This window comes from Rhinolophus ferrumequinum, chromosome 5 (assembly GCF_004115265.2).
Source record: "Rhinolophus ferrumequinum isolate MPI-CBG mRhiFer1 chromosome 5, mRhiFer1_v1.p, whole genome shotgun sequence".
NCBI classification, from domain to species: Eukaryota; Metazoa; Chordata; class Mammalia; order Chiroptera; family Rhinolophidae; genus Rhinolophus; species Rhinolophus ferrumequinum.
Window position 1 is genome coordinate 47,873,129 of NC_046288.1, and position 26,801 is coordinate 47,899,929.

Genomic DNA, 26,801 nt, shown 5'->3' on the forward strand with positions numbered 1-26,801 from the left:
AGTATGTTTGCAAAGTGTATATAATAGGCAACTGGGAAATAATGCAAAACTTTAATTCAGTTCCAAATCCCCACGTCTTCATAATCCTTTTATATACACAATTGATTTACTGGCTATAAGTAACTCTTGTCACCTAGGATTTTATACAACTAGGGCTTTTATGCAAGTATTTGTGCAAATACTTTTTTGGTAATCTAATTTAAATTTAATCTAATTTGAATCAATGTGACCAAATTCCCAGGATGTGTTAGTGATTTTGCTACATTTCAAATCCCTAGACTCCAGCAAACAAGATATACAGTTTTTTCCTTGATCTCTGATGTATACCAGCTTATTTATTATTTTCATTTACTATATTTTTTCTTCTTTCTTTACCATTCCTGTTCTGACCTTAAAAATCTTATTTTGAATTTATCCATTCAACTTTTATGTGTAGTCAGTTGTAACATTTTAACTGGAACACTTGACTCAGTAAAAGTCTAATGCAAATAGTATTACTGTTCTTTTCCTGAACAATATATGGAAATTAGAAAAATTTAACTTCGATCACACCTTCCCATATTCTGTTACTGTTGTCTATAATTTAATTTCATCTATTTTTTTCAACTGCCTCTTAAATGGTTTCTCTTTTTTTAAAAGAATCAATTTTTATAGTTTTAGTAGTTTACTAGTGAGAGTTAACAAGTAGTAAGCCCTCTCTTTCTTGATTGTTTGAACATTTTTAATTTTGCTCTTTTTAGTAATAAATTTTGGATTTTCTTATTTTATCTTCCATCTGTTTTAATCTCCATTTTATATAATCACTCACTTTATCTGTTTTCCCTGTATTCTGAGAAGTTTCATGAATTCTACATTCTATTTTACTAATTTTCTCTTTAACTTTTTCTAAAGCTCTCTCTGATCTGCTCTGATTTTTAATCTTCCACCAAGTTTTAACTTTCACTCATCATGTTTACAATTCTAGAAATTTCATTTGATTTTTCCCCAAATCTGTCTGCCTTTTTTACTGCATTCTATTCTTTCATTTATGCTTATATTCCTTTTAAAACTACAGTTTGTCTTTTTATTTTTATTTATTTTATAGTCTCATTCAGATTGCTCTATGAGTCTATGTTATGAGAGTGCTAACTCACCTATTACTATGTTGCTGACTCTCCCTTACAGCAGACTGTGCTCCCTTGGGTGATAGGAAATTTTGTATTAGAAGTTCATTTTCAGGAGTAGGCTATTTTTATCATAGACCAGTACACTTGGGTTGTGGAAAGAACTCTAAAAAATGGCTTGCTGTTTGCTTCTGGTGGTACTCCAGAATTTACCAATTATGTAAATTACACATCTTTCATTTTCTTTTTGTTCTCTGTACTGTATCTTAGACTCCATACCAGAGCTGGGTTTAGGATTGTGGTTTTATTTTAAGTTTTATTTAAGTGAAGATTTCATTTTTCTTTCCTCTACCATGAATTTTCCTGTGGCTTCCCTAGCTTGGTTGGTAAAATTTTTCTAGTTATTTTTCATGGTGGGGCAGCCATTTATGAGACCCAGCTTTTACCCAGGCTTCTTGCTTTCAACTCTCAGCCTCAGGCTATTGCAAATCCAGGGCTTCTGCCTCTGTGCCAAAACCGAAACTCTTAACTCCCAACCCCTAAATCCATGTCAAGTAAGAATATATCTTATAGCTTACATCCTACAGCCATGTCCAATGCCCTTCTTGGTTATTCTGGTGTCCACTCAGACAGTTATTGCTCTAGAATTTAGTTCCTACCTCATTTCTGGTATTTGAGGATTGCCCTCTTTCTCTTGAACTTGATCCTTTTGATTCATTTTCTCTCTCTCTCCCTCTCTCTCTCTCTCCCCCCCTCTCTCTGTTACTCTCTCTCTCTCTCTCTCTCTCTCTCTCTCTCTCACACACACACACACACACACACATACACACTCTATATGTGTGTCTGTCTTTTATGTTTAAATATTTCATCCAATATTTCTGCATATCTTGAGTCAAATGTGTTTGTCATTTTGTAATGAGGATGGTGGTTAAGGTATAAATGTGTCTGAATATGATTGTTTTGAACAAGTTAGTGAATAAGCATTGATAGTAATATTTTCTATATATTTCACATTGTATTGCTTTTAAGTACCAATTTGGCTTTTAAAATATACTACACTACATTATCAGGTAACTGAATTCTACTGACATAATTATGAATTCTGAATTTCTCCTACCTAGCAGCATATCTATATTTATATCAGAATCATTTGTAGATAATTTCAAGTGCATGCCGAGGTTGTGTTGCATACCTGTGGGCTAGCTTTATTTTGAGATAATATTGATGAAGAACTATTTATTAATGCATTGAAGACACACCTCTCCTAAAGTAAATGCATATTAAATGATAATTCTTAACCGTCAATTGCAACTTTCTGGCTGTCTTTTTCTACTCAAATTCTTTTTCTTAATACAGACTTGTTCCTCTTGCAAGCTTGATATTTTCACTATTAGAAAGTCTTTTGTTTTCCAAAATAAAGGTCAAGAGCCATATTATTTCTTTGCAAAACTTTGGCAACAATGTTATGCCAGAAACACCCAGCTTCACTGGGAACCGGTAACTATGGCTTTCACTATAAAATACTACAGTTACACAGTGCAGCAATATCTCTGTGGTTTTTTATCGTCGAGGAAATCGATAGTAGTACAGACTACAATTCTCTGTTTCACTAGAGTAGATATAGGAGGGCAAATGAAAGAATTTATTGACTTAGTAGGGGCTGTTACTATAGCAAATCAGAATTGTAAAAGAGAATAGCTTTTGAACTGACTGATTTTAATCCAAACATCCAAATGTTTCAGGCTAACAAGAGACTTAATAAAAAATAAACAAATAAAAACAAACAACAACAAAACCCTCTTGTAGCCTCATTCCCTTTCTTTATGTCCACACACACTTCATGCTATCATTATTGGCAAATATGCAACCATAAGAAAGAATTCTATTAATGCTGTAAGAAATAAGCTAGATGCTAAGGGAATGCTCTCATGAAAATCTTACCTTGAGTATTTTATGTTTGTATTTGATAAATGTCATAATTTAGAATGTGTCATTTGTGTAACTAATAAAAGGCCCAGTGCTCCATCTTGCAGCATTGTATTCTTTATTAAATAGGTTACTTTGGGAATTTTTAAATATGCACAATAGAAGCAGTAAGCACTAAATCACCCAAAGTTGAAATATAACACTGAGAGAGGGAGAGGGAGGCCAGAAGGGAAGGAGAGTTAGGGGTGGGGGGCAGGGGGGCGGCGGAAGAGAGGAACTTCAAATATTGCTACTTTTAGATCACGTGAATCAATTTGTCAAACACTAAAGGAAGAGTACTAAATTATAAAAATGTTAAAAGAATAACTTGCATGTAGTATGTTTTTATTTTCATCCTTACTCAAACTCACGCCTAAAGGAACAAACCCTGCCTCTCTGGATAAATGGGTAGTAAAACGGCTGTATTCTTTGCATTCTTGCACTTAAGGTACAAACTTAGGGAGATGCACAGCAGCAGTCCCAAAATCCTAACCAGAAGCCGTGCTTTTTACACTCAGCAGCAGCCCAGTCTCAAGAATGCATCCTCCCAGGAATAGAAAAACAAAAGGCCTGTGGCATTTTTTATTCTGTGTCAGCAACATAATTACTTATTTGTATTTTGAGTAAGGTTTCTCTTTAAAGGTCCCTGTGTATATAAACTCTGGAACAGAATTTCATAAATATGGTGAAAATAAAATATTTTACTGTTAAATGCTTCTACACAAATACATTTGGTTGCTTGTATTCCACAAACAATTTGTAATGTATTATAAGAAATGTCAACATTTGGCTGCCATTAGGTAAGATCCAAAGACAGGACATTGTTTGATCCATTCATCGGTATAGGTGTGATTTCAAAAAAATTCTTAGTACCTTAATTCATGGTCATGAAAGAGATGGTAGATTTTGTACATCTAAGGCAGGGGTGTCCAAACTGTGGTCCGCGGGCCAACTGCGGCCCGTGGGCCAACTGCGGCCCGTGGGCCAACTGCGGCCCGCAATCCATTTTTAATTGGCCCACAGCAAATTCCAAAAATATATTTAGTTTAATTTAATAAACCAGGTGAGGCAATACGTACTTCACCTCCAGTGAGTGGCCCTGCTGTTTGTGTGTTTTACAGCATATGGTCCTTGGTAAAAAACGTTGAAAAAAGTTTGGATACCCCTGATCTAAGGGCTCCTCAATAAAGGGGTAAGAGTTCACAGGTATGAAAATCAAACAACCATCTCATTAAGAAAACCTAAGGAACAAAGCTGTGAAAAATGGGGACTATTTAGCTGAAGCACCTATTATATTGCTGAGCCAATCTTCTACACCCATTTTTTAAATTTATGTTTTATTAACATTATTTCCTTTAAACAAACATTATGATTTCTAACAAATCCCAGCATTTTCAAGGAGTTGTGAAGACAATTCCACTAAACACTTGTAAATTGGTAGATCTACCTGCAGAAATGTTTCCTGTCCTTATATATATTATATACCCTTTGGATAGTTTGGTAATGGTCATGAATTAGGAACAAATAGCTTACGTTTTGGAAGTCATGTGACCCTTTGAAAAGTTTAGGGCTCCCTTTTGTGCACTCTAATAAAACTGAGTAGTGGTTTTTATCCTGGAAAGGATGACAGCCCCTCTATGGAAATCACTAAATCATTCTTTGCTCTTAGGAAAGCAATACTGCACATAGTATTTGTTAACTGGACACAGTTATTATTCCTTCTGGTTTCTGAAAGTTTACCATTTTCAATTTTGGGAGAGAGCTAAGATATTGGTATATTATTGCATTTTTGTTGTTGTCAAATAATTTTTAATTTCTAGTATATTCTTCAAAGAAATCTAACTGGTAAAAATCTCAGACTTCCCCAGTGTCTGTCGTTCTCTCAAATAGACTTACTCTGCATGCAAAGCCCATCAGTACAGTTCTTGGATTGCAAGACGAGACCATCGCAGTCCTTGCCTCCGTTCTTAGGGGCTGGCGCCGTGCACTCCCTCCTGCGCCAGTGTGTGCACTCTGTCCCACAAGTAGACCACTTGCTCCAGGAGGTCCACCTGCCATCCACTGCCACAGAGAAAAGCTCAGCGTCAGGTCAAAGGGAGAAGGAGCTGCTTGAGGACAGAGCTCATGTATAAAAAACAAACAAACAAACAAACAAAAACTAAAGAAAATGTCCCACTAAGGACTACATTCATCTCAACCACTGGAAGTAGAGCGTGCTCTGCTTACATCCGCTAGGTTCCGTGAACTCTCCACACGAACGGTGTGACTCCTTCCTCACTGACAAAGCAAGGGAAGCTTAATGGGACAGAAACCAAAGTTGTCACTAGGAGCTACATAAAAATAAATCATGGTGCTGCCCCTTTTTTCATTAAATAGGAAACTTCTAGATTTTGTGTTGAAAATTGGGGGATTCTTTTTAGACCTAAGATTTCTTCATGTCATATGGGCAGTGCAAGTAAACCTATGTGGAGATAAGGACAAGAGGATGGTAGAAGGGGAAGAAATCTACATTATCCATCCATCTATCTATCTATCTATCTATCTATCTATCTATCTATCTATCTATCTATCTATCTATTATCTATCTATCATCGATCGATCATCTGTCTGTGATCTATATACACTTTTGATTAGATTTTTCATCCAGGCTAGTTGATTCTGCTGAGATTTTCTTCAGTGACTTCTTGAAAAAACAATATTATTTTCCATTTATTATTTGATGATTCCACTCCATTATGTTATGATGTACACATTTCTATTTTTATTTAAAAAATACACTGAGTCACATTCCCAATATTTTGCTGTGATTCAGTCACTTAGAGTTGACTCACTTTCTTCCTAATTTTGGTGGCTGGTTTGTCAGTAATTTCAACGATAATGAGCTGAGATACCTCTATTTAAAAACAAACAAACAAACAAAAAAAACCCTCCATGACTTCAATCCTAATTTGAAAAGAAATATATAGTAAATTTGACTAAGGTCATATTTTAAAATTCAGTCTTTAAAGGTTATTACATTAATAGGATAAAAATATTGACCAGAGTTAAGTTTTTATAATTTTCCCTGAAATACATAAATAATTATGATTAAATAGAATTCAATGTAAAACAATGTTAAAGATCATTCATTGAACATCTAATACACATAGCATCTTATAACGGCATATTGATAGAAATTATATCAATTTTAATACTCTACTATATGATTTTGTATTCAAATTATTGTGTAAATATAGTATGCTTACTATGTAGAGATATAAACATACCCACGTGAAAAAAATGATGAATGCATTAATATTTCAATCATACAGAGCTGGCTGTGTAAGCAGCTCCTAACTATCTGGGGAAAATGCATTTGCATTGACCCAGACACACACACACACTCACACACACACACACACACACACACACACACACTTCTATTTTAATTCAGATTGCTAAGTGAATTTTTTATTGTGGGAATCAACATCTAGATAGAGGAGTACATAGGAGAGTACTTAGCTCTCTACATAGGAGAGTACAAGATAAAATAATGAAATTCTAAGCCTAGCCAAGTGTCAAAATTTGTTCCATAAATAAAAGTTCTCAAAGGGTTCAATGTGGGATACTGTTTTGATATTTGGAAATCAACACAGGCATAAATAATATAGATTATGTTTTTCTCTTCGGTTCATTTCTTCAATCCATCTCTGAGAAAGGTTCTATTAAAGTATAAACCAGACAAACATTAGGCAAAATAAAGGGAAGTAAGAAGACTATGAATCTTAATAATGAAACTGACAATATAATAACTACCTTTATGGAATGCACTAAATTTATGGATTATTTCCAAATAATTTTAGCTGAACTTTTCAATTTATTATGTAATTAGGCATTTTGGTGAGTTTTGGTTTTGATTTTGTCCGACATTATATAAGTTCAAATAATACCTGGTGATAACATGGAAAAGCACAGAAAGATGCTCCGAGGCAGAGGACTACAATCTTGGCATCGATACCACTGCAAATAACTCACAAAATAGGTGACCAACATGAACAGGTAATAAAGAACTGACTGCATTGTATTTTCAAAATCTATTAGCTCATGTGTCACAAAGCTTAGACTTCCTTTTAATTGATTCCAAATGTTTTATTTGCCCTTGCCCAGAAACTGACACCAAATATCAAATATTTCAGTCTAAAACATTTTTAAATTTCAGTTCCAATGAATTTCTATGGCTTTCTGAAGATCAAGGGTTGTTATTCCTAAAATGTGTGGCTTTCAATTCTGTTCAAATCCCTTGAGTTATAGAACCTGAAACCTTGGCTCCTGTAATTTTATTTGGTAATAGAGAGGGATTGTGTTTATAAGTGTTTAATGTCTTGTTTTATACTATTTTGCATGTTTAGGTAATAAAGGTAAGTACTCTTTTGGCAGAAAATACTTCACTTCCAAGCAATATAAGCATTGACTTGATATGATGGATTTAAATAATGTTTATCACACATTCAGGTCAAGAATAAGGCTTTGCATATATCCCTTAAAACTTATTTTTAGAGTGATAGGAGACATTTGGAATGAAAACACTGGTTTATTTACCTGGGCATAAAGTGGTACAGGCTATTTTCTGCACGCTCTGCCCTTCACAGAAGGCACCACCATTAAGTGGCGCTGGGTTGGTACAGGTCCTTGTGCGTTTCTGATACCCTCGTCCACAACGGCTATTACACACAGACCACTCTGTCCAGGTGGACCAGCCACCATTTACTGGAAGGAGGTAAATAATAAAATGTAGATTAAACATATGTGCATGCACACAAAGACACACAAACCACATACACGAAAAGTTATCTCCCAAATGACCATAAAACATCTAAAATTTCAAAGCCATGAGAGATATTGCACATCATTACATTCAAAGTTTTGTTGCGGAGCTGAAGAATCTAAGGGTAGAGATAAATAAAATTAATTACCAATATTTACTCACCTCCTCAGAAAAGTAAATAGGACTGTGTTCTCTTTCTTTTATTTTTTAAATACATCCCCTTACCTAATCAAGCTCCAAAAATTACTTTTGACAGCTTATCTCAAATAAAAATGTTTACATCCTTATGTCAAGGCTGTAAGTGGATCAGAAACATGGGAACTGAATAAAATCATTTAGCCTTTTCTTAACAGATGATTGATTATTTTTCCTTAGCATATGTCAACTTTACAACCTTTCAAGGATTTTTAGCCAGTTTTATTAACTAACCATTGAAACTTGTTAAGAAATAAAGTCTTACATTGCTAAATTTTAAATAATTGAATAGCTATTTGATTGAATTGGCGATTAGTTGATGTAATAGAAATGGACACTTATTTTATGTATAAAGGCTAATTATGGTATTTGATGGAGATGTTAGTATAGGTGAGATTATAAAACCTACACTGTAACACTCTGTTCTTTATTTACCACTGGAAATATCACTCTAGAAAATATTTTGTTATATTTTAGTACTTCAATAATGTGAGTCTATAAAATTATTGTAATTAAGCAATTTCTAACAAAAATTATTTGCTGGTAGTTAAGATATGACAAAACTAATATATGCATATGCCTCCTGGTAGTAAAAAAGAGTATTAGCCATTCAAGAAACATAAACATATGTGCACATAAAATGCCCAACATCTCCTTTTCTAGAAACCTACATAATAGGGAATAATCATGAATGTGTCATGTACACAGATTCAGACAAGTGCACTTTTCACAGCAGAGTTATTCTTTTATGTAATGATAAATAATCGAAAACAACAGTAATGTTCAACAATAGGAAAACAGTAAACCACATATATTCATGTGACTTACTCCTAGGCAGCCATTAAAAATGATGCTGGAGAAGTGTATTTAATAATAGATGAATATGTCAATATTATGTTTTAAGTAAAGCATATATTTATATCTCATGTTTTAAAGTCCTATTGATGTATAGAAAATATCAGTAGTATATTTTTAAAGCTATTTCTGGAATTTCTTGTCATTTCAAAATGACAAGATTATAGGTATTTTCTTCTTTAACCATTTCTATGCTTCCCAAATTTTCTGTAATGGATATATATTTGCAATCTAAAAACAGCACTAATTAAAATAAGATAAATATATACAACTGACTCGAAACTGAAATACTGGTTAGATGTATATGTTTTCCTGTGGACTTCTGGTGAACCCAACCTGTGAGCCTTGGACAACTTATTTTCTGAGGCTGTGAAAAGCACAAGGAGATGGTTGATAGGTAGAATCTCAGTTAATGTTCCAAAAAGCAACTTAACCTGCTTCACCTGACAAAACTTCAAATGTTGTAGAATTGTCAGTATAAATTGCTCATTCGCATACTGCAAAGATGATATTTGGGGTTATCGTGTACATGTATTCTTTGCTAGGATTTTAATGAGAAATGAATAATCTTAAACTTTTAGAGAAAATAAAAGTCTTTGAAGATCCTAGGCTTATTCCCTCATTTTATGAAGAAGGTGACAAGGGCTCAAAGCATCCTGGTTAAGTGACCAACTGAAGGCCAGTTAGTGGTAGAACTAGTTCTAGAACACAAGACTCCTGACCGCTAGCTAGTCCGATGCTATTTTCTGAACTCAAAATGCTTGTTACTTATGTTTGAGTCTTCCTGAAGACAATTTGTGGTTCGTAATTACTGATTACTTGTGACTATTGATTGTAATTATTGGGTATGGAAAGTGTGGTCTACCTAGGAAAAGAGATTTGCATGTGTATTAAACGTCTATATAACACATCTATACAGAGCCTGCCTTCATTAGTTATTTATAATTGGTATGTGCTGTCATGAGCCTCATTCCTCTTTTGCATTTTCAATGCTGTTAACTCATTCAGTTTAGAAAAAGACAAAAAGTAGGAAATATATCACTGTGACTAAGGAAATGCAATTGCTTATAATTCAACATAGCCATTATCTTGACTAGGAAATTAAACCTCAGAGTATTCAGAGGATTAAAAGAAAATACTTTGCATCTCTGTAATGAAAATGACGGTTTTAAAGCGTCACTGTGTTCGGCCTTTGGGGCATCAGAGTCGTTTCTATTCTCATAATTCCCTCCCACATGAGGACACATCCATCCTTATGGTACCATCTGCTCTAAGTAAGTACCAGGAGACAGATACTTGATAGTGACTATCACTCTGTCACTCATCCAGACACTAAGGCCCCTAGAGTTTATTTTACACTGAAGCAGCCATGAAAATCTTCCTTGCATTCTAAATAATAGTCATATCATTCAGGAGGTTGCATAACCTCCAAATCTTTCCCAATGTGGTTCAGTTCCCTTAGAGACAATAACTCATTGAGAATATGAAGACTTACTATGTGTCTAAACTGTGAGAAATACATGAATATACAGAGTTGTCATTTAGTCCATAAAGGAGCTTAAAGATTAGCTGGGGTGCTGGAACTACTCATGGAATGACTAGAAAACCACTGAGTTCTAAACCATACAGGGAGATAAAGCATCATACGTCACAGCAAAATTGGCTAGGAAGTTGTTTACTACTTCTGGAGAAATGATAGGCTTAGAGATGAGACCGGTTAGAAAGGGCCAGAGAGTGGGAAGGAAGGTTCCTGAAGCCATGATGTTGAACCTTGCCACATGGTGGGATTAGGGCCACTTGGCAATGGCCGTGCTTGTCTTCACACAGAATGCCCCTAATGGAGTGTGTAAAGAAAGTTCTAGGAAGTGGAAGTTGCTCTGAGGTGTTTGGGGAACATGTCAGCTCCAGTTTACCTGATGCTTTGCAACCACTGGACTGAGCCAAGAACCACAGAAGTAGCAGCAGACTGCTTTAAGCAGCTTCATCTCTGAACTCACTCTAGATCTCAGTGGTCCAGGGTATGGAGAGGGGAGAATTTAGGGAAGCAGGGATATCTACTGGCACTTTCTTTCACTTTCCTACAAACTGACTGAAAAAAGGGCTAGGAATTCCCAAATCTAGTCTTTCTATGAGTATCAGAGAAGCAGTTAAACTTCTCAATGTCCACGTGAGAAGCTGGAAGAGAGCAGCAATGGCGATTGAAAACGGGCCTCTTGTTTGATATTTCAAATTAAAATGGGAAACTGCAGTTTGACATGAACTAGAGTGCCAACCCAACAGCTCACTCACCATAGACGATGACAGTTGCCGTTGTGCTTTTCCTCTTGGCAACAATGTTTTTGGCGACACAGGTATAGTTTGCAGTATCTGAGAGGCGGGCTTGCTTGATGATAAGGTTGTGATCAATAGTAATATAAAAGTTCCGATCTTCGACGGGATCAATTATGTCTTCATTTTTCAACCATTCCACCTAAAGATGCACAAGAGAAATAGTTAATTCCCAACTATGGGTCCCTTGATGGCTGCCATTCTAACGTGGGTTTTGCAATATGTATCGTATTGCTCCGTGCTATGAACTTCTGCAAACTGGGAGGAAGTAACTTTCTGAGGTCATGCGAGGGATCACTCACCTGCCAAACATGCTGATTCTGTGTGTACTGTGCTATTCTCAAATGCCAATGAACCCACTGGGAAATACAGTGTTCAAATTGTTTCCACTTTGCCCTGCAGGCAGGAAGAGAGAACTGGCACTGCCAAGTTCAGAACCCAATCAAAAATAATAGGCTACGCATTTCAAACTGAACTCGAACCTTCTGCTATTTGATTTGTTGACTCTTGGCAACTTACCTGCTGCTTTTCAGTAAAGACTATAAGAACAATTTAAAAAGCTCAAAAGGCATCTTACATATCATGTAGCTCTAATAATACAACATTTGGATGATTTACGTGTAGCTTTGCTGGAACATTTGGATTAAATTTCCCTGAAAATGCACTTACTTTTAAATGTAGTAAACACATATTTGGAGATGCATCTAAGCCAAAATACTTGGGGGTTGGGGGGAAGCATTTCTACCAACTCTCAATATAATCCAAATAGCATATAAGTCATACTGAAATCTCTCCTTTTGTCTATAAGTAGCATCAAATCTTTGGCTCATGGTTTGCTTCTGGGGAACGTGACCTCAGAAATGACTGTCCAAAACTATTAAACTACATTTTTTTTCTATGCAAATAATATCAATTTAGCAATAGCAACATTATTCCCATAGAATGAAAGGAGGCAAGATATATTTGTATAAGCTGTCCTTAGGAAGGAAAAACTATTTCTTGTCCTGTGTCTCATTCTTTTTCCTGTGCACAGGTTTTTCCACAAAGCAAAACGATATTGATATTTACCACACTTAACGTTTCTTTTTATATTAGTGTGGATGTGGATACAGGTAACCTTTAGTGGTAGGGAGTAAATAGTGTTGCCATTTTCAAAATATTAAGGAACTTCTCTGGCACCACAAGAAAGTCTGGAAATTAATCTCTAAATCTGTCAGTGGGCTTGACGTTGCACAGCTCTGAATTAAATCTAATGCTGGGACTCTACAATAACGTTCCTTTAATCCATACAAGAGAGGCCACCATTTATAGAGAAAAACAGAAACAAACAACAATCCTGAAATAAATGTATGAGGAAGTAGATAAGAGCAACTATTTGTAATTATGTACATTTTGAAATAGATAACCATTCTTGGTATTTACACTAATGGAATTGAGAAAGAGAATAGAATCCATCTAAAACAGTGGAACTTTAAAGCACACATTTTGTTTTCAAATACAGACAGCACATTCAATCAGGGCCATGCTTGGATATATTTGATCAGATATTCATACTCACTCGACCTGGATTTTCTCAAAATATGGCCCTATGTGTATGGTAATGTGATCCTGCTAGAACTGCAAGGGGTAAGGGAGAAAAATTCATACTGTCAGAAATCTACTTGACAGTAATTGAAAGCTGACATTAATATTTGTTGAATCTTGTGAGGGATGTAAATGTTTACCGTGTTGCCCGAAAATAAAACCTAGCTGGACAATCAGCTCTAATGCATCTTTTGGAGAAAAATTAATATAAGACCTGGTATTATATTATATTATATTACATTATATTATGAAGACCCGGTCTTATATTATAATAAAATAAGATTGGGTCTTATATTACTTTTTGCTCCAAAAGACGCATTAGAGCTGATTGTCTGGCTAGGTCTTATTTTCAGTAACTATTATGTTACTTTGCACACCTGAAACTAATAAAAAAAGGGAAAAATAAAATCTATGAAAGAACAAATTAATAAAACATGAATTAATGAAACACATTAAAAATGTATACACACACACACACACACACACACACACACACACATAATCTAATCTTTACCTGGGTTGTCTATACTATTCTAAAGAAAGCTTTCCACTTATAGAAGTCACTGTTGGGTTCCACTGAGCTGGTCTTGGATCACTTCCACTTGTGCATGTGTGTGTGTGTGTGTATGTGTGTGTGTGTGTGTATGTGTGTTTGTGTGTGCATGTGCTCTGTGGGCTTTTCTTTCAAGGACCCATACTGCTACTCTTTTTTGAAGGACAGCACTTAGGCTCCAGGACTCTTCCTGGAAGTGTAGCAGTTCACAGCCCACTCCCCTAACTTTCCCCTTTGCATTGGCTCACAGGGTGTGGAAATAAGCCTTGTGGACAATGGTGGTGAGTGGGGGTCAGAACCTAAGTGGTTACTCTCCAGCATTCTCCTGCAGAAATTAGGCTGAAGCTACCTCCTTAAAACTTCGACTGAATTTACACTCTTTCTGGGTTTCTATTTTTTTCTCTTCCTGGCTCCATCCACCTCTGAGGCTCTCCTGGGAGCATATCCATAAAAAGCACTTGCATTCAAATCTTTGCCTCATGGTTTGCTTCTGGAGAACATGCCCTAAGTCATGACTGTTCAAAATTAGGGTTTTCCTATTTATATAATATCAGTTCACAGCAGTATTATTATTCCTGATCATAAGGGACATAAAGAGATCTCAAGGGATATTGGAAATCACTTGTTTATTTGAAGAGTTTGTTACATGTTAAAAAGTGAGCAATCGGAACAGTTGACAAGAGACTTAAAAAGACTTACATGATTGTTGGGTATATGGTCTTTCCTTTCTTATACATGACTTTGCACTTTCCTTGGGTGTCTCTTACCAACCCTGGAGCTTCAAGGACCCCTGAGGAGCCTCAGAGGTGCTGAGGAGGTCCCTGGGGCCCTGCGAGGGGGCACTGTCCTCCTGTCCGAACTCTGGCTTTAACCAAAGAAGCTCTTCCTTGATCTGTTTTCCACATGGGGTTCATTTGTATACCTTTGTTTGAAGAAACCAAGGGTTCTACTGCTAGGAAACAGCTATAGAAATGGAGAAGGGAGCCAAGGACTTCTCTGACTTCTGGCAAAACCCCTCCCCACCATTCCCTATGCTCTAGTACTCCCAGTTGTGCCACAATGCCCTGCTTTGAGACCATCATCTCCACGAGAGGTTCGGGTCCAGACGGCAGGTCATCACTCCCTCCTGTACTAGAATCCTTACCCTGCTCTATGCATCTCTATCACCCGCCCTCCAAAAGTCTCAAAATCTTTACTGCCTTGGAATACAGCAGTAAAATCTTCCAAAATGTCAATCTCTTTTAAGATTGTTTTCTTCATTTTTCTCTAACTAAAACCTAGTTCTTCATTATACTACTGCTTCTTTTTGAATCCTCTCAAATGGCGGATATTTGACTTCCCAAATCTAACAAATCTAATAAAATAACATGGCAGTACAGTAAGTGTCCTTGTTTTGCATTGTCTATTCCAAACCTCTCTCTACAAATAAATCTGCTTTCAATCTCATGCCATTCGATTATGTCACCCAATTGCCATATTTTTTGTAGTCATCTATAGACCTCTGGACTCACAGTCATTTTATCCAGTACAATTTCTGTCATAATTTTTGGTGTCTTAACCACAGGATTACACTTTTAACGTCTTGGCCCCTCAGTTCCATAACCTTCTTTTTGCAATGATCTTGGCCTCTAAGTCACTTACCCTCATAGTTATATATTCTAGGCCAGAGGTTTTCAATCCTGGCTTCACTGCAACATAACTTGGAGAACATTTATAACATATCAATTCTAAATCCAACCCAGAGAAACTCTGATTCATTGGTTAAGACTGGTCTAGCATCAGTATTTTTTAAACTCTGCAAGGGGCCGTGGTTTGCTGCTGGGATCACGACATACCACTCTAGACCATTGCCTTTCAAATGAGATCCTTGGACCAATAGCATCAATGTCACCTGGGAGCGTCATAGAAATGCAAAATCACAGGCTCTACCCACCTAGACTAACTGAATCAAAAATGTACATCATAATGAGAACTTCAGGGGATTTGCATGCACATTAAAGTTTGAGCAGCACTAGCCTAACTCCTGTCTTTAACCAATAATTGCAAAACCTCCACACACTCAGTTTCAATCATCCTCTCTTTTTACCATTTTCTGTCTTTCCTAGTTATTCTCTCTAGGACCCCTATTTCAACAAACCTGCACCAGGACCTACAATCAATTGAGTTTACCAACTTTATCCTCACCCCTCTTGTGTTCCCTCTTTCTTTTGACCAGGTGTAAATTCCAGTGTCTGACTTTATCAATAACCCTTCGCATTATATCCTCAACCCTTGCACCCCTCTCTCATTTCAAGGTGCTCACTTGGTCACACTTCCCCTATACTACCTTTGTATCCTTGCAGTGGACCATGGCTCTGAACAGACACAATCAATGGACTCATCTTAAATTCATGATAACAGAACTCAAGTGGGCCCTTAATTCTGCCTGAAAGTCATACTCTATTTTCATGGTCTATTTGCTGCCCCACACTCTTAGACACCTATTTCACAAATTCTCCTCTTTTGTTAAACACTCCCTCCTCCTCTATCCTCACTTTCAGCTGATGACCAAGATTTCTATGTCACTGAGAAAACTGACAATCATGAGACAATTTCCAAAACTCCCCCTCTCTGCTCTGTACCCTCTCTTGTTTCTGGGTAAGCTCTCTGTGCTCTGACCTGTCACCTCTCATTTGTACTCTGAACCCCATTCCCTCTCTCTTATTCAAGCGTGTGCCCCAGCAATTCTCTTCTCTCTCTCTTGAATCATTCATGTTCTCTCTCCACTGAATCATTTCCATCAGACGTGCAATTATTTTTCACAACTTATAATAAAATCCCTCCCCACTCATTTCTGCGCCTAGTTACCCCCACATTCCTCTGCTCACCTCACAGAACACCTTGGAATAGTTGTTTATATTTACTCTTTCCAATTCCTCTCTTCTTCATCTCTACTGAATCTATTCCAGTCTGCCTCCACCTCTACCATTTCCTCAGACTGCTCTTTTCAAAGTCACAATTACTTTCACTGTGTGAGATGTGCTGGTGAGGGCCCAGTGCTCTCTTACTTGACTCAGCAGCACTGTTTGACCCAGTTCATCCCTCTCCGCTCCTCGCTTGGTTTTTCTGGACATGGCACTTTCCTGCTTTTTTTCCTACCTCACTCATTCCCCACGACTTCCGTGAGCTGAAGTCTGTTCCCCGGTGTTGGCTCTATCCTAGGAACCCTTCGTTTTTCTATTTTCCATCCATATTCACTTCCTTGATTAGCTCATCCAGTCTCATGCAGATGACTTCCTAAATTTATCTCCAGTTCAGAGCCCACCCCTGAACTCCAGACTCATATATTCAACTGCCTTCTTACAACTCCACTCGGTTGTCTAATAACAACCTCCTGAACTGCCCTTCCAGGCCTGCTCCTCCCATAGCCTTACCCATCTCAGTTAATGCCAACGCCATCCTTCCAGTTACTTAGACAAAAACCTCAGACTTAGCCTTGACTCCTCTCTTCTACTTCCTTTGTCCATTTAATATCAGAGCAACACATTGAAATCTCGTCCCCTTACTACCACTGACTTCCTGGTTCAAGTCACCATCATTTCTCTCCTGGATTATTGCAACAACTTCACATCTTGCTTTACCCCTTGTCCCTCCACAAGTTATTCTTAACAAAGTAGTTAGAGTAATATTTATCCCTAAGTCACATCATGTCGTACCTCATCTCCAGCCTTCCAGTGTCTCCCTTTCTCAATCAATGTCAAAACCAAAGTCTTTACAAGGACCCAAAAGCCCTTCAACCAGGGACATGTAGAAGAAACCACTTTGAGACGGGTAGGAGTGGGTGGAGATGTAAAAACGGGCTGATCCCACACTCGCATGTCACCCATAAAAACTGGGAGAGATGTATCAGCTGCAGAGGTCCCTCCCCAGAAGAACAAAGGGTCCCAATCCCACACCAGGTTCCCCAGCCCAGGGTTTCAGTGCTAGGGAAAGAAGTCTGCACAACTTTTGCCTGTAAAACCAGTGGAGATTGTGGTTGAGTTAGACAGAAGGCTGCTGGAGTCCCAGGGGATCTTCTTAAAGGGCCCACCATGGACTTACTCGTTGATGGACTCACTTGCTTTGAACTCCAGTGCTTGGGCAGCAGCTTTACAGACACCAGAGACATAGGGAGAGGAACTGAATTGTCTACCTTCAGGACAAGTGCTAGACGGGTAACTTTCTCCTGGACAGAGGAGCTGGCAGAAGCCACTATTTTTTTGGTGAGCCCCTCCTCCATCTCGGCATACAGACACAAGTGGCCGTCACATTTGAGGCTCCATCAACCTGCCCAACACGATTCACTTGCCCTGATTCTCTGAGACACTGCCTCACTCAACTGTCGGGTGTACCCAACTGCTTTCAGTTGCTTTACTGTATAAAGAGCTTGCCTTGGCTCATGCTGCAGACTTTCCTAAAATGTCTCAAAGGTTCACAAAACACAAAGAAGCAGCATCTAGCTTTGGCACATCCTGTACCTCTGGCTGAGCAGACCCGGGCCTGGCACAATTAACAGCCGACCTCAATTTGCAGCTTGGCCTCTCAAGGCAACTTCAAGCCCAGCGTGGGTGGTGGCCATCTGTGTACTGCTCTGGGGCTCATGCCAGGTGGCCCTGGGCAGAGCACAGGTTGCCACTGAACTTGGCCTCCAGTAGCACCCTTTCCAGGAGGCCTTGGGTCTGGTGGTAAGCTTCAGACCAAACTGGAGCATCAGCCGGCCAACTCCAGGTACAACACACCCAAAAAGCACACTGGGTAGGCACCAGAGCCCTGCTAATGTGAATCCTGCTCTGTAGAGTGAGCCCCTGCAAAACAACTCTGCCACTATAGTCACTGCCAGTTCTCATAACCAACCAGCCTGATAATCAATTCCTCCTACTGATGTGTAAACAGCAACTAAGTCTCAACTACAACAGGAGGGCACACACAGCCCACACAAGGGATACACCTGGAGTACCCAGCTCAGGTGACCCGTAAGACTGCACCACTGAGCCTCACAGCACATCTATTGCATAAGCCACTCTACTAAGACAGGAAGTCATAGAAGCCCTACCTAATACATAGAAACAAACACAGCAAGGCAGCAAAAATGGGAGTGGAGGGAAAGGGACACAGATACAAACAAAGCTCCAGAAAAAGAACCAAACAAAATGCAGATAGCAATCTACCAAATGCAGAGTTAAAAACACTGGTTATTAGGATGCTCAATGATTTCAGAAAGAACTTCAACAAAGAGATAAGAAATATAAAAATGGAGATAGAAAACAAAAAAGAACCAGTCAGAAATAAAGAATACAATAACTGAAATGAAGAATACATTAGAGGGAATCAACAGTAGATTAGATGAAGCAGAGGATCGAATCAGTGATTTAGAAGATAAGGTAGCAGAAAACACCCAATCAGAACAGCAAGAAGAAAAAATAATCCAAAAAAAAAAAAATTAAGATAGTTAAGTCTCCTCTGGGACAACGTCAAGCATATCAACATTCACATCATAGGGCTTCCAGAAGGAGAAGAGAGGGAGCAAGAATTAAAAACCTATTTGAAGAAATAATGATGAAAAACTTTCTAACCTGGTGGAGGAAATAAATATACAAGCACAGGAAGCACAGAACACCTCAAACAAGATGCACCCAAAGAGGCCAACACCAAGACACATCACAATTAAAATGCCAAATTAAAGACAAAGAGAGAATCTTAAAAGAATCAAGAGAAAAGTAGTTACCCACAAGGGAGCTCCCATAAGACTGTCAGCTGATTTCTCAACAGAAACTTTGCAGGCCAGAAGGGATTAGCACAAAATATTCAAAGTCATAAAAAGCAAGGACCTACAACCAAGATTACTCTACCCAGCAAAGCTATCATTTAGAATCAAAGGACAGATAAAGAGTTTCCCAGACAAGAAAAAGGTAAAGGAGTTCATCACCACCAAACCAGTATTATAAGGAATCTTAGAGGGACTTCTTTAAGATGAAAAAATAAAAAGAAAAGATAAAAACTTTGAATAATAAAATGGCAATAACTACATATCTATCAACAATTACTTTCAATGGATTAAATGCTCCAATCAAAAGATAGGGTGGCTGAATGGATAAGAAAACAAGACCCTTATATATGCTGCCTACAAGAGACTCACTTCAGATTAAAAAACACATAAAGAATGAAAGTAAGAGGATGGGGGGAAAACTTCATGAAAATGGAAAAAAAAAAAGCTGGGGTAACAATACTTATATCAGACAAAATAGACTTTAAAGCAAAGGCTATAACAAGAAACAAAGAAAGTCCCAGTGATCCCACTTCTGGGCATTTATCTGAAGAAACCCAAAACACTATTTTGAGGGGATGTGTACATACATATGTTCGTTGCAGCGTTGTTTACAATGGCCAAGATGTGGAGGCAGCCTGGGTCTCCATCAATAGAAGAATGGATAAAGAGGAGGTGGTACATATTCAAAATGGAATATTGCTCAGCCAGGGAATAGAATGAGTTCTTTCCATCTGCAGTGGCATGGATTGACTTGGAGGGTAATGAGCTGAGTAGAGTATGTCAGACAGGGTAACACAGTTGCAATGTGATTTTGCTTATATGTGGAATCTTAACAAGACAAACAAACAAAACAGAAATAGACTCATAGATACAGAGAACATTTTGATGTTTGTCAGATGGGAGTGGGTTGGGGGTGAGTAAAAAAGGGGAAGGGATTAAGAAGTACAAATTGGTTATTTCAAAGTAGTCATGGGGATGTAGGTATAGCACAAGGAATATAGTCAATAATATTGTAATACTATGTATGGTCTCAGATGGGTACTAGATTTATTCGTGTGATAGATGGGAGGGGGTTGGGGAGCAGGGTGCAAAAGGTGAAGGCATTAAGAAGTACAAATTGGTAGTTACAAAATAGTCATAGGGATGTAAAGTAAAGCATAGGGAATATAGTCAATATATTGTGATAGCATGGTACAGTGTCAGATGGTTACTAGACTAATGGTGATCACTTCTTTATGTATATAAATGTTAAATAACTATGGTGTACACTTGAAACTAATATAATATTGTATGTTAGCTATATTTTTAATAAAAGTCTTTAAAAACAAAAAAAGGACACAAATCTTCACTGCCTAAGGAAAAATCCTATGGAGCAGGCCTGGGTTCCAAGTGGACTACTCGGAGACATCATGAGATATAAGAGGGCCTCTAGAATTATGTTGTGAGACCCCCAGTGTCTCACTGCCATTTATGGGTCTAAGGTATCCTGCCACCAGTATGTTTTAGTTAAGGCATCTTTGAAAGTATCGCATCCCTTTAGCTGACTACATACCTACCGTACATGTTTGCTGGAAATTTTTTTAAAAGGTGTTTGAACAGAATTTCATCTAGTACTCATAAACAAAGAATCTATCTAAGTGGTCATAGTAAACCAGAGCCTACACTAGAGCTTCCTAAGATTTTTAATTTTCAACAAAGGGTTAAGCATCTTGTGGTTTTAATTAAATTCCACAAATACTGAATACCTATCATGTGCCAGGCATTGTGTCAAGTGCTGGGGGACAAAGAGACAAATCAGATAAGTGCTGGCTTGTGGCGCTCTCTGGATAAGAAGAGAAACCTATAAACAATCAATTATAGTGTGACAGAGAAACCATAGACATATGTACAGGATGAAGGTAAAGTGAAGTCCCCATAGTGTGGGGAGAGGCCATGTGAGGAGGAAATGTCTAAACTAGTTTCTGAAAGGTGGGAAGGCAAAGAAGGAAAGAGGAGGATGAGAAGGGTATTTAAGGAAGAGGAAACAGTAGGTTCTCCCGCAAAGGCTTGATGCCACTTGGGGAGTCTGAGCCCAGGACAAATGGGCATGAATTGCACTGTGTGGGAATGAGAGTGGAGCAACGATGCAGAAGCTGCTTCCAGGAGATCGTCCAGGGACTCCACAGTTCTTCTAACACATCTGGCTTTTACCTATAGTTGCTGCAATCCAGAGAAAGGTTTAAATCGAGGAAGCGTAAAGTGACACTTTGCTTTAAGATTGTTATAAAGGGCAGTGTGGATTAGAAGGAGGCACAAAGAAAGCTGGAAACCAGTTAGAGGCTCTTGCTATATTCCTGGTGAGTCGATGAAGAGCGAATTAAGGACATGGCAATGAGACTGGGGAGAAAAGACTAGATTCAGAAAGTGAGCTGAAGGGATAAGGGATCGGGCAGAGGAGTTGATTGCATGTGGAAAGGAGGGTGCAAGAGGAGCCTATCTCCAAGTTCTGGCTCGGGCACCTGCATGTGGATTAGCGATGCAGGAGGCAGAAAACATCTGAGAGCGGAAAGGATAAGGGTGAATCCAGATCTGGCTGATCTTACAAGAAATCTAGGTTGCACAGCATGATTTTGATAACTGAATTGTTAAAAAAATCCCATTTTTTGGCTCGGTGCAATGTCAGAGAGATAGTGGATGGGGGAAGGGGGTCCACAGTGTGAGGGATATAAATCATAAACGTCTAAGGAAAAAAAACAAAACTCATAGACACAGACAATAGTTTAGTGGTTACCAGAGAGTAAGGGGGGTGGGGGGTGGGAGATGAGGGTAAGGGGGATCAAATATACGGTGATGGAAGGAGAACTGACTCTGGGTGGTGAACACACAATGTGATTTATAGATGATATGATACAGAATTGTACACCTGAAATCTATGTAATTTTACTAACAATTGTCACCCCAATAAATTAAAAAAAATCCCATTTTTTTCATGAACACTGATATTTTTCCTTAAAGTTTTGAAATACTAAAACAATGACAGCAAAATCCTGATGACTTCTGCTTCTCTTAGATCAGCTCTAGCTTAGCATGAAGAACTGAACATGGATATTGCTAAAAAAAAGAAAAGAAAAGAAAAGAAAGAAAGAAAGAAAGAAAGAAAGAAAGAAAGAAAGAAAGAAAGAAAGAAAGAAAGAAAGAAAGAAAGAAAGAAAGAAAATATTCCCATTTGGCTTAGAGAAAAATGATAAAGTTAATTGAAAATTTGGGAGTGGATGTGTGGAAAAGAAAACAATATGTGAGAATAATTCTGTTTATCATGTAAAGGACTTTTTGAATCAGCAAAAGGAATCCATATGAGAACCTTATAAATATATCATTTTATTAAAAAATATATCATTTTCAAATGATCCAGAACCCAACACCACCAGATAAAGTGACACTGCCATTGGAAGGAATTTCACAGTAAGTCTCCTTATGTAAAGTCTATGTAAAATCCCAAGAAATAATACATCTTTTGTTGTACTAGAATTTTATGGTATTTAATAGAAAGTAAGTAATTATTGTTTCAATGTTATTTATTTGTAAGCTAATCTTGGTTAACCAGGGGTCAGAATTCTTGTCTGGCCTTGAATTTTGTATATATTTTGGTCATTTCAATGCTTCTCGTTGATTTAACCCTGAGACTTTGCTTCCTCCCATTTCTCCCGTTTAGCAAATCTTCTGATTTATATATGGGAGGTCTTTCTGAGTTAGACGTTATTTTTAGCTATGTATAAAACATTCAAGAACAGAGGAAAATAGTTTGAAGTTCAGAAAACAATAAAAGACTTTGCCCATAAACCATAACTCGTTGTCAGGGCTGCAGTGAGGTAAAGTGCCATTTCTGTCCTTGTGGCCCAGTAACTGCAGTCTTTTCAATAAGTGGAAGTTCAATACTTCAATAAGCATATTTGAAGTAATTGACTCAAGTGTTTATAAAGACATGGATGCTATTAACAGGTAATAAAGTAGTTACATCACGAGTTTAGGATGTCCTATTTGCATATTATGTTGTTATGTTTGGTGTTGATTAATCCCACTGTGTGAAATTGAGAATCTTACTTTAAGAATGAGTTCCTACCATACCAGTTAAAAGGGCTATTCTTGGGCTAGATTACCTGGGTTCAAAACTGATCTCTGTCATTTCTGTGCCTCTCCTGGGTAAGCTTCTTATTTTCCACGTGCCTCAGGATCGTCATTTATAAAATAAGGATAATTCCTTACCCATTTCATAAGGTTTTTAAGGGTCAAATGAGTTAATACACAGTATCTGGCATACAGCAAATATTCTTCAATTTTTATTAATATTAGACAATCAAGGTATACTAAAAGAGATGGGACAAAACCCAAATCACTCTAAAAAATACCAGAGAAATGGTGTTAATCTAAAAACAAAAAGTAAAATATCTTAATGGCTGAATTCCTTCTGCCTTCAGTGACATTTCTATTGGGACAAAGTCAATTCACCATTAGAGTACAACTCTTTAAGACTAGGAATGTATAAGTGATTAAGTATTAAATTGACCAATCTAATTGGTATGCCAAACTTAAATATATATTTCCACTTATACTCTATGAGTTCATGATTCTAGAGATGTAATCAGCACGCATGAGCTTCGGAACATGACATTTTAATCAGTCTGTATAAATATTATTTTCTAATTATTTTAGGTTATATGCAAACTATCAGACTACATTAATTTCTAAAGGTATAAGTAGAAAAGATTTTTAATAAAAGAAATTCTATAATATTAATTTGAGAAATATTCATTATGGTACTTGGTAATAAAGTATAAACGATAGATAATTTATATATTACTATTACTTTTTTCTTTAATTAAAGTTTACTGGTGTGACAATTATTAGCAAAGTTACGTAGATTTCAGGTGTACAATTCTGTAATATATCATCTATATATCACATTGTGTCTTCACCACCCAGAGTCAGTTCTCTTCGTTTGACAAGATACAACATCCATTATGATTAAAACAATTAATGAAATGGGTATTAGAAGGAAAATACCTGAACATAATAAAGGCCATAGATGACAAACCCTCAGCTAATCTCATAATTAATAGTGAAAAACTGAAGCCCTTTGCTCTACGTTCAGGAACACGACAGGGCTGTCCCCTATCACCTCTGCTTTTCAAAATAGTATTGGAAATTCTACCCAGAGCAATCAGGCAAGAGAAAGGAATAAAAGGCATCCACATAGGGAATAAAGAAGTTAAATTGTCACTTTCTGCAGATGACATGATGCTATAAATAGAAAACCCTAAAGACTCCACCAAAAAGCTAATAGAAACAATAAACGAATACAGTAAAGTTGCCGGCTACAAAATCAATCTATGAAAGTCCATTGCATTCCTATTATTAACAATGAAATCTCAGAAAAAGAAATAAAAAAAAAAAAACAAAAAAATTCCATCTGCAATTGCAGCTAAAAGAATAAAATACCTAGCAATAAACTTAACCAAGGATGTGAAAGACCTACATGCTGAAAACTATAAGACATTTTTAAAAGAAATTGAAGAAGACGCAAAGAAATGGAAAGACATTCCGTGTTCATGGGTTGGAAGAATCAACATAGTTAAAATGGCCATATTACCCAAAGCAATATATAGATTTAATGCAATCCCCATCAAAATTCCAATGGCATTTTTTTTTTAAGAAATAGAACCAAAAAATCATCAGATTTGTATGGAACCACAAAAAAACCCCGAATAGTCAAAGCAATCCTAAGAAAAAAGAACAATGCTGGAGGTATCACATTCCCTGACTGTAGCTTGTACTACAGGACAATAATAATCAAAACAGCATGGTATTGGCAGAAAAACAGACACACAGACCAGAGGACTAGAATGGATTACCCAGAAATAAACCCACATAAATATGGACAGATAATTTTTGACAAAGCCAAAAACATACAACAGAGAAAAAGCAGCCTCTTCAATAAATGGTGCTGGGAGAATTGGAAAGCCACGTGCAAAAGAATGAAACTGGACTGCTATCTGTCACCATGTACCGAAATTAATTCAAAGTGGATCAAAGACCTAAACATAAGACCTGAAACAATAAACTTCATAGACGAAAACATAGGTACTAAACTTATGACCTTGGGTTCAAAGAGCATTTTATGAATTTGACTCCAAAGGTAAGGGAAATAAAAGCTAAAATAAATCAATGGGACTATATCAAAGTAAAAAGTTTCTGCACAGCAAAAGAAACCATCACTATTACTTTTACCTAGACCTAGACCATCCACATGCATATGGTTTCTATTTTACCTCTGTGAGTTCTCCACTTCTTTTCTCCTGCTACTTCAAGCTAGTCCACATCACTTGTTCTTTTAATGACATCAGTCTCTACCCACCCCCACCCCCATATAATGGCATACACATCATTAGTTTTAACACCATTATCCAAGTCCCAAGAGATGGAACTTCTTTCTAGCACCTCAGCTCTCCCCATCACCCCCAAGTTCATGATTGAATGTCCTGAGCTCTCTTTTCTGCTTCTCTTTCTCCCCACATAAAAATGATTCTAGGGCAGACAGACTTCTTTCATGGGAAAGAAGAGGGAGAAATTATGGGACACACCTTATGGTTATGGAACAATTGCCATCCTTTGGGGTGGGAGAATTAGGGGATGCAACATGGAGGGAAAGAGGGCACTATATGGTCCCTAATGCAAATCCTGACCTGCTTTAAGGGAGTTCAAACCAGCATATTTTTCCTAAGCTGAAATTGGGAGGACAGAAAAGGGAGTGAGAAGGATGGAGCATGAAAGTAAAGAATGCACAAGGCGGAAAACAGTGAGCTTCTATGGAGCATTCCAGGTACCTATAAGTGTAACTTATGGACACAATCTATACCTCACAGCCTCGCTGTGAGAGAGGTATTTATATTGACATTTTCCAAACGAGAATGACGTTTATAGGGAAGAACTAGCACCGACTCACACAGCTTGTGAAGGAGCATAAATCTGAAGTCAGGACTGTCTGAGTTCTGGGCTTTTCCTTCTCTATAAAGTACAGAATTGGGAGGAGGCACCTATAGTACTACAGACTTGAGAAATGAGAGGGTAGGCTTGGGATTATGTGGTGCTTGCTGGAAGAAGCTGGGACACTAAGACACACCATAGCCACTCCAAATACGGGCGTGGGCTAGCCTCTGGCTCGTACTCCCCAGGAAAGCAGTGCCATCCACAGGAGAGACATAGGACACACGCTCTATTATCAGCAGGACCCTGCTCACTCTTATGGAACCAACACAGGTTTGCTTTCAGAGCTTACACTGGAACTGAGTGCGCTTGGATTTCAGAGGTATCAAGAAAGCCTTCTTGCTCTCCAAAACGGCTTCCCAAATTTTTAGCAATGACTTGAAATATCTTTAAGAGGGACCAGTTTTCAATTCTACCATTAGAAGGTTGTCTTCACAAGCAAATTATTGGAGAAATAACATCTCAAACTAAAGCATATGAAATACTGTAAAACATGGCATATAAATGACTAAAGGACATGTTCAGATGAAGAGGAGTTTGAAGGCACTAGGATTTCAAACTGGGATTCAAGTAACTAGCAGTATGCAAAATTTTCTAAGAGCTACACAA

General features: G+C 37.5%; 1 protein-coding gene across 2 annotated transcripts in view; it reads right to left on the bottom strand.

Moving 5' to 3' along the window:
- Positions 1–26,801, bottom strand: part of UNC5C (unc-5 netrin receptor C) — a 370,552-nt gene that overhangs the window by 58,879 nt on the left and 284,872 nt on the right. For both annotated transcript variants that reach the window (XM_033106151.1, XM_033106150.1), the window contains exons 5-7: positions 11,212–11,392; positions 7,647–7,814; positions 4,965–5,129 (exon numbers count right to left, since the gene is read on the bottom strand). In XM_033106151.1, the coding sequence (XP_032962042.1) occupies positions 4,965–5,129; positions 7,647–7,814; positions 11,212–11,392 (514 nt within the window). The remainder of the gene's footprint in view (positions 1–4,964; positions 5,130–7,646; positions 7,815–11,211; positions 11,393–26,801) is intronic.